The 9,329-nt window shown below is 44.9% G+C and overlaps 1 protein-coding gene across 2 annotated transcripts in view; it reads right to left on the reverse strand.

The window, feature by feature from the left end:
• The window catches only part of ANO6 (anoctamin 6), a 179,995-nt gene that overhangs the window by 35,304 nt on the left and 135,362 nt on the right, over positions 1-9,329 (reverse strand). For both annotated transcript variants that reach the window (XM_012720473.1, XM_012720472.1), the window contains one exon: positions 6,885-6,945. In XM_012720473.1, coding sequence (XP_012575927.1) covers positions 6,885-6,945 — 61 coding nt within the window. The remainder of the gene's footprint in view (positions 1-6,884; positions 6,946-9,329) is intronic.

The raw sequence follows: 9,329 nt of genomic DNA on the forward strand, positions 1-9,329 counted from the left end.
TGCTTCATGGATCTGCCTGTCCTGCTCCCCACTGTCTCTGGTGAATCCTCTCACCCTCCGCATCTCTGGCCTGTACCCCAGTTCTGTATGAATAGGCAAATAAATCTTTAAAAGAAAAAAAAAAAGCTTACCAGTGTTTCCCCACCCGCATGACTTCTCTGACCTCAACCTCAGTGGAGGTAGATGAACCTTGCCCGGGAGCGCAATATAGTTAGTTCCTGCCTGTCAGAAACTCTGCCTGCATCCCCCTCTCTCAACTGCACCGAACTTTTTATCTTGGTGCCGAAACCTAGGACCAAACCTTTCACTTCCCTCACCTTCTCTTCTCCATGCTATATCTCTATGCACCACCACCCAAACCACCCCAAATTCAAAATCTTAAATCTAGAAAACTGCTATTTGTTTCAATCCTGTATAAAATGTGGAAGAAATTTATACATTATAGCATAAATTTTGGTCATGCATCACTGAAATCTTTATTTTTTCAAGAACGGTAACTTAAAACACTAAATAGAAACAACAGCAAATGAAAAGGTAGTTTCAGAGCAAATGCCTGAAGTTCTCCCATCTGATGTTACCATATCCTTCCTGCATAGAAACTCGGGAATGACCACTCTCCACAAAGATATTTCTGAACCTCTACTATGTGCTGAGAAAAAAGGAGAAAAGAAAGCCGGCCCCTATGTCAAGGGGCTCCAAGCTGTGAGCGACTCAAGTGATGAGTGCTGTGGTCAAGGCAGCTCTGAGCAACCGTTCAGAGCTGACATGCAACCAACATGTCAGACGGCAAGGAGGGGATCACCATGGCGAGCTGAGATAACTTATTGATCTTGTGAAGGTGGAATCATCAGCCATTTCCCACCAAGGAACTATGTATGCAAAGGCCAGGAGGCCAGGGCAGTAGGTGCTTTAACCCTTTGCGCCACCAGAGAGGCCCTGTTGTTGCTTCTAAACTCCCACCCAGCATTCAGAGCTAAGAATCGCTGGCATGGAGATTGGAACGCCAGGCCTGGAATGCTGCAGAGGATGGCCAAGGTGCAGGAGGAAACCTCATGCCTGCCTGGGATGCCACATGCCAGTGACAGAAGGGGACGTGCTGGGCATCCACTCCCAGCAGAGTTAGCTTAGACTTCAGCCATTTTCAGTAATAGTGTGTGAGAGGAGAAATCACACACTTGATTTTGGAATCAAGTCCAAATCCTGGTCCTGAGAAGTACTAGGTATGTGGCAGCTGGTTGAAATGGTTCATCTGGGCCTCTGGTGGTGCAGGGGTTAAAGTCTCACTGCTATGAAGCTAAGTGGCCTGAGTTTGATCCCAGGCCAGAGAGTACACCTCTCCTATCTCCCCTGCTGCTCCCCCAGCAGTGGATTTTAGTGGAAATCCTGCTCTGCTCCCTATGCTGTCTCTGTCCCTATGCTTCTCACCCCCCGAACCTCTGGCATACACCCCAGCTCTTGTATGCTTAAAGGAAAATAAATATAAAGAAGTAAATAAGGCCCTCCCTGGTGGCGCAGCGGGTTGAAGCACTGCACTGAAAAGCTTAAGCCACTTCCGCATGGGTTCGATTCCCGCCTGCCCTGGAGGAGATCCACATGGCGTGGCAGACCTCTCCTGACCCGCCCGCTGCTCCCTTCAGCAGTGTCCTTCGTCGATCTGCCTGTTCTGCTCCCCACTCTGTCTCTGGCGAATCCTCTCACCCTCCACATCTCTGGCCTGTACCCCAGTTCTGTATGCATAAATAAATAAATCTTTAAAAAAAAAGTAAATAAAATGCTCATCTTTCTGAGCCTTTGTTTTCCTGCCTGTAAGAGGGAAACAGAACCTGCTCTATATAAGGTCAGACTAAATGGCATCCTATCTCTAAAGGCCCCCTCAACCCTTTAAGAGAGTTGCCAGCACCATCCCCATGTTAGACATAAAGAAATAAAGGCACAAAGAGATTCAGATATTTGCCTGAGGTTACAGTATGGGAAGCTGGGGTGACCTGTGGCACTCTGGCTCCCCAAAGTCAAGTTCTTACTCACGATGTGTTACTGCCCCACGTAGGTGCCCCTAGACCACAAGATGAGCAGACATTGAGGTAGAATCTACAAAGCCCTTGGATACTGACCTGATACTTTCAGGGCACCCAAAGTCCTCTAAGCTAACAGCCGGTCAGGTGCACAGACCAGGCTCACCTGTCAGACCCCAAGAGCTGGGCTGGTCGGCCAGCCCTGCTGGCAGGATGAACTCCCCTTTGCTTACACACTTGGACCCAGTAGCTCCTTCCAGATTGAAAGAGCTGCTAAGACAGTATTTGTGCCCCCAGAACTTCAAAGGCTGACCTCTTCGGGAGAGACACACATGCATCCCTACCTCAGAGCCTGTCTAGGGACCCATGCTGAGTACTCAGTGGGGAGAGCAATGCTGCCATGTCTGTGAAAACTGCCGATCACTCATGCCCTGGTCCCCTGTGGGGTGTGGTGGCAAGGAAGGTGGTGCATCAAGGGGACACAGGTCTCTAAGGCGTTAGTAGTTCTAGAGCACACTGGGGCTGGTTGGTCCTGCTTCTTACCGCAGCCGAGCAGGCCCATGGGGTGGGCACTTTTCAATGGGACTTTTAATTGAGAATGGGGCTGCATTACCCACAAGTCAGCCCTCCTGGGGGCACCAATCCAGCAGCAGAGAGGATCTACGCACTCACCAAAGTCACCGGGATTCACATCTCTGATAACATCCATGTTTCCTTCCTAACCGAAGACTCCCACTTTTTACTGTTTCGGAGAACCCTACTGTCAGTATTGCATGTCCCTTAGGCTCTTTGCACTGTTGCCCCCTCTAGAAGTACAAAATCATTGCAGAAGAAGTGCATGCTCTTGCAAAAAGGCACACTCTCCTCTCCACTATAATAGTACATAATACATATAAACTAATAATCTTACATAACATGTAAAACATGACTATCCATCACTCAAGTAAAATATTGATCAGACACAAGTACATACGCCTACATATCTTATATAAACCAGATCATGCAAAGTATCTTGAACTCAGCTTCTGCATTCGAAACAGGTAGCACTTACGTTTACGTATCCTCGCTGGGATTCGCTTCTGCATTTAGTGTTTATCGTGCCTAATGGAAGGTCACCCTTATGGGGTGGGGATTCTGTTTTATTGATAGCTGACGTGCTGGCACACAGCAGGCATGAATAAATACTAGCTGGATGAATGAGCCATAGGCAGCCACTCCAGAACCCAGAGAATCCCCATGGCTGGCACCACAGCAGGATGGGACCATCCACTTAAGAGGGCCAGGGACTCCGGCTGTTCTCTTGACACCTGACCACAGCTTAGCAACACTGCCCGCCATCCCATCCACACGGGCCCGGATATCCGCAGATGCAGAATATCCTATGGAGAACATGTCTATTTCTGTGATGTGGACAAACTAGGGGTTTATCGTTTGTCATCTCCTGCTTCGTAATTCACTCCAAGCTTACATGCCCAGGCAGCACAGCACTGGCTCTTCCTACCCAAAGTCAGGAGAGCAGCTCGGAGGGTGTAGGCCAAGGGTGTCAGCCCCTCCGGCTCCTTGTGAGCTCCGCCCACTGGGAAAGTGCTCTAAAGCCACACCAGAGATCTTCCTTGTGTTTCCAGACTCCTAAATATCTCAATTTTAATGTAGTGATCAGAAGTAAATCTTTTTGAAATTCCTCTTATTTACTTTTAAAGGAGGAAGGCCTCAATTTCCTTCCCTACAAAGCAAAGTCATTGCTTTTCATTTTATTTCCAAAAGCAGGTTACTTTCATGAGTTGAGATCTCCAAATGCATCGATTCTGAAAAGAAATTACGATGAGGGACATTAGAGCCTGATGCACTTTGGCCCCAAAGGGCCCAGAGGCCCCAAAGAGACAAACCCGTGTTTACCTATAAGCCTGTCAGAAAGAGGTGGAGGCTGGCGCTTTCTCAGCCCTGATCAGACACACCTGCAGCAGATAAGGTGGCATCAAAGGCACAGCACAAACACTTCCTAATCCATTCCTATTTCTCAGAGGCTCTGACAAAATCGTGCAATGATCTGACTCAAAAGATGTATTTCTGCAACTTTCACAAAGCTCGCGACACGTGCTGCCCCTCTAGTTAATACACACGGCATTTTGTCACGGCCCTAAAGGCTGATCACAGTCTAATTATTTGCTGAGCTCTATCTGTGCCTGTCACCCTCTGCCTTTGGGGTCTTAGGTAATTTGCTTCATCTCCCTCAGCATCATTTCCTTCTTCTTGAAAATAGGAATAGCCATTAATTTACTCAATATCTAGCAACAGTGTTAATAAATGACTTATGAAAATAATCTTGCTTCTCTAAGGAAGAAAAAGCAATTCTGCAGGTGTTCTAAGAGGACACCAATGGGCACCCTTGGTCCCTTCTCTCTGAATGTTGACATAAGGGATAAAAAGGCTGTTTACTAAACCCTGCACTTTCAGAGCAGTTCTGCCTAGGAAGTGATAAAATTGTCATGTAAGCAAGAAATGACCTGGTAAAAAAATAACGAGTTGTTAGCAAATCTCAGCTTTGAAGGAGAAAACCCTGGGAGTTGCAGGAATATGGGGGGAGGTTCTCAGTTCCTCATTCTGGACAGCAAAGGACTCAGCAGGTCCCTGGAGGAGACCAGTAAGCCAGCATAGCCACTCAGTGTTCTGGAATATTCCGGCCGGTCACTGCTGACTCCCATCGCTATGGCCCACACCGGCAGCCCAGGACAGTGCTGTGGGGCAGGAGTTTCCTGTCCTGCATCTTTCCTTCTCTCTTGCAATACAACAACCAATAGACTCCCTGTGGGAGCGCAGCATATATGCTTTCTGGCACATCACGATCCAGGAGTCCCTAGCTGATCACGCATCATGATTCTTTCATCAGCTTAGAATCTGAGAGGAGGGAAGGGTGCCCAGGACCCTGGAGGTGACATTTCATCCAGAGAAAGTATGCATAAGATTAGGGAGATACCCATAAACAAAAAAGGGGTCCAGACCGTATGGCACTGCAGCAAGCTCACCCACTCTGGTGAGTGGGAGGGCTCTGATTGCCAGAGAGTGCTTCTGAAGGGCTGGGACATTTTAATGGCCTTGCAGCTTTTCAGCTGTGTTTACTCACAAAGGCAGCTTAAGCAGATGAACTCACTCGGCCTTTCTTCCTAACTGAAAGGCTTGAAGGTTAGAAATGACACTTTTCAGACCCTTTTGCAGCAAAGATGCTTGTCTGTCATTGGTAGAGGTGGCTGTGGGAGTGGACTGGCGGGTGTGGGCCTCACAGGAGTTTAGCCTGGAACTGAGAATTATGACAGTCACCTCCTGATCCCTGACTGCAGCTGGTCCGGGGATGGCTTCCTGGCTTTTCTGGCCCCTTGTAAGCTAGTCATCTGGAAACCACTGGCCCAGCTGAAAATTCAAAGGTGAACATTTATAGTCATGCATCTGAGAGCTTGGATTCAGGGAAAATCAGGCAGGAGTAGGTAAAAGCAACAAAGAATGGGGAGAGGAGGAGATGCTCAGACCTTTTATCCCAACCACAGGTTGGGAGTTAGGCTTCTAGGCTTGGCCTAGAAGGGAGGATGTTTTTTGGGTAAGCATCTAACCTGTACCACATTTCTTTAAAAAAGCTTTTGACTCACAATTCTTATAACTCCCAGAAAGCAGAAAAATATGCCAAGTGTCACATCTATGAGGGGACACAGAGAGGCAACAGGAATATGGTGACAGTGATCTGAAAATGCCCCATGATCCTCCTCCCTCTTCAGCTCCGCAGTTTCAGGCTTTCTGTGATGAGGGTCAGAGATCCTCACAAGGAAGAAGTAACCGTCACACATCACATGCGTGATGATCATACAAAGTCACAGTGTCAACATTAATAAATGCAGAGCCTTATTTAAATGACCAGTAGCATCCACTAGCATATGTAGTTTACTAGATGTGCTGGAATTTCAGAGACTACGATACAAGCTGAGACATTGGTTATAGTTCCCAACACCTGTGACTTCTCTACTCTTATGGGAAACTGATGTATCATGGAGGGTACGGAGGATCTGATACATGAACTTGATCTTCAGTGTTCTTTGTGTCAAATGCAGCCAGTACTTGGTCGCTAGCTAAAACATGTAGCTTTACTAGCTAAGTTTGACCATCATACAAGTCATTTTATTAAGGAAAGGCAACTGATGTCTCTAAAAATGTCCCAGAAGGTAGACCATCTTCTCTGTGATCCACCGGTGACCCTTCAGAGGCACGGCTAAGAGAAAGCCTGTCCAGGACAACAGAAGCTTCTGTGAGTGTTGCAGAATACAGACTTGGTTCCGTTGCCCCACCCATCTGCAAACTGAACTCCATCCCCCTTTGATTTATACCATGAAATTAGAAATGCATGTATCTTGGCAAATGGAAATTATTTCTTCTGTGGTAGAATATTCACATCAATTAAACAGTGAAAAGTTTGTGTTGAAAGAAAATGGTGATTGCTTCTTTGCATTAATGATGCTATTCAAAGTAAATAATACAGATATAGTGTTAAAGTTTATAGGCATTGTATTTGTTAGGATTATATCTGTTCCATTGCTAAATAGATTTTATTATTTCATCCTGTGGGTAATTCTGGCCTAGTCACTGGAGGATAAGGCACCATGTGGAGCAGGATGAGTCAGAGGTACTTTTTTATGTAGCAAAAATTAACTGATACAGCAGTGTTAAGAATTATAAATGGAGCTCCAGTGGAACAAATGAAGCATGGGCAATCCGACCTAAAAGTGGGAGCTGACATAAAACATCTGATGTTATTTTATCAAGTGCCTGTCTTGTCTAAGAGTAGACAACGTTAAGAGACAAACATAAACTAAATAAATGAAAACAACTTACCCCATACTCCCATAAACACGGCAAAGACTAGGGTTCCAAAACTGTCAAAGATGCATAATTTCTGGAAAAGACAATAATGGCCTATGAATGAATTCTGGTCTCCATTTATGAAAATTCAGCAAGATATATTAGTTTTGTGTATTGCAGTCCAAATTCCTATTCCACAGTCTGATACACAGTTTTACAATCACCATATCATCTACATACTTAAAAATGAGCTTTCTCATTCTTCTGAATCCAAAGAGCCTTTGCTGTAATTACTGGAGTACATTTGCCACAGGAATATTTCCATATCATAAATAGTGAAATAGGCATTGCTACAATTTCACTCTGTTGAAAGCTGCTATCCTGTTTTTGAACCATGGTCTCTCTGTTTATGATCGACCACGGTGAACTGCAGGAGATGGTGTGGTCCCATGGAAGCAACTCTTCTTTCACCATCATCCACTCTGCTTCTAGGGCAAGTGCCCAGATTCTTGCTGCTTATTAAAGGAAGTACCCATCTGGGGCTGGTTCTGAGTCAGCCCTACCCCAGATCTGCTTCTTCAAACCCTGTGACAGCTTTGACATTACTGCTGACAGGTCTCTACTGGACCAAGATGCAAAGGTGCTCTCTTTTGGTTGACATTACAAAGGCCGCAGTGGCCACAGATGAATAAATGGTGTGCCTGTGCAAAGAAGGCTCTACTTATTGGTTCTGCTAAATTTCACTTTTTTGTTAGTCTATGAATTGTGTATTATCTCTATGAATTCCTAAAAAAATCTTGCAATCAATTATTCAGTAGTAAACATTTTATGTCTCCTAAAAATATCTATAAAGTTAGTGTGAAGAATAGCAAGCATATTTATTATCGACCTAACAGATCATCTGAAAAGCAAGAAAGACAGTAGAAAACAGAAGAGAAAAAAAAAGAAAATTCGAATGCTCAAGAAAATTCAAAGCTGCTTTTTAAAAATTTGTTTGTGCATACAGAACTGGGGTACAGGCCAGAGGTGCAGGGGTGGTGAGAGGATACACCAGAGACAGAATGGGGAGCAGAACAGGCCGATGATGAACTACACTGCTGAGGGGAGCAGCGGGTGGGTCAGAAGAGGTCTGCCACCATGTGGATCTCCTCCTGGGCAGGTGGGGATCAAACTCATGCTTAAATGGCTTTAGCTTCTTAGTGCTGTGCTTTAACCAACTGTACCACCAGGGAGGGCCCAAAGCTGCTTTTAAGGAAATCTATTTTGTGCTGGTAACTTGGGGTTGCCCTTAACACTTGTAAAAAGTGACTAAGCTTTCATTTATGTTTAGTAAAGCCATTAATTAGTTACAGTATTTTTGGTTTAAAAGAATATCTACTTAACCATCTTCTGCTGTTTTCCGACATAGGCAGATGCCCCTCAACCAGCCATATACTTCTGCCCAGGGAAGCATGACCCTAAATTGTCATCCAACTGTTCTTCTCAATAACCAGATGAGACCCAATCACTAAGTGAGAGGGAGTTATGGGGAGCGCTGCTCTTCCTCTACTTCTCAGGCTTGGGGTTCCACCTCTCCCAGTCTTGACACTGATGAAAATGTATTCTCAAGTTGTGAAATGCTTTTGCCTTTAACTCAAAATTATTATTAGAAAACTCCTGTAGAAAACTGCTGTGTGTGAGAGAATGCTATTACTGAAGATTCTGTAATATAAATATGGCTTTATGATGTGGCCATTTTGCCAAGATAAAGCATTAGATGACTGTCCTCTTTGCTCTGTTGTTCCATGTGTGACATGGGCTAGGAATCAAGGGAGAAGTTAGCAAGGGGTTTCCCTGGCTGGAGGCTTAGATAAGCCTGCGTGACAGGTAGCATGGGAGAATCAGTTGTTAAAAGCAGCCCCCAATCAGTTCACGGCTTTAGTCACATGGAGCAGGACAGAAAAGAGAGCTGTCTGAACAGGCTTGATGATTTTAAATAGAATCATCAATAGAATCTAGAAAAGTATGGGGCCTGCCTAGTGGCCTGAGGTTGAGTCTTCATCACTAGCATGGCCTGAGTTCGATCCCCAGCCAGGGAGATGATCAACATAGGGTACAGCAGACTTCTCCTATCTCGCCCACTGCTCTCCTTAGCAGGGAATTTCAGTCATTCTGCCTGTTCTGCTCCCAAATCTGTTTCTAGGGAATCCTTGCACCTCTAGCCTATACCCCAGTTGTAAAAATAAAACTGGAAAAGTGATCATTTGTTACATTTTCATTTTGCAAGGGAAATTTAAAATTTTATCATGAATGTATTTCCAAAAATGATATCTTATAGTTTACCTTGCCATTCCCTTTTACCTTGCCAACTAAAAAGTGAAGAATGCTATTTTGTGTTTAATCACATAATCAGTATTAATCCAGTTATTTCTATAGCTGTTTATTCATTTTCTGGACTGTGACTTCTATTTCTAATTTGTTAATCCTTTTTTTTTTTTT

This window comes from Condylura cristata, unplaced genomic scaffold (assembly GCF_000260355.1).
Source record: "Condylura cristata isolate star-nosed mole 26May11 unplaced genomic scaffold, ConCri1.0 scaffold00004, whole genome shotgun sequence".
In the NCBI taxonomy this organism is placed as follows: Eukaryota; Metazoa; Chordata; class Mammalia; order Eulipotyphla; family Talpidae; genus Condylura; species Condylura cristata.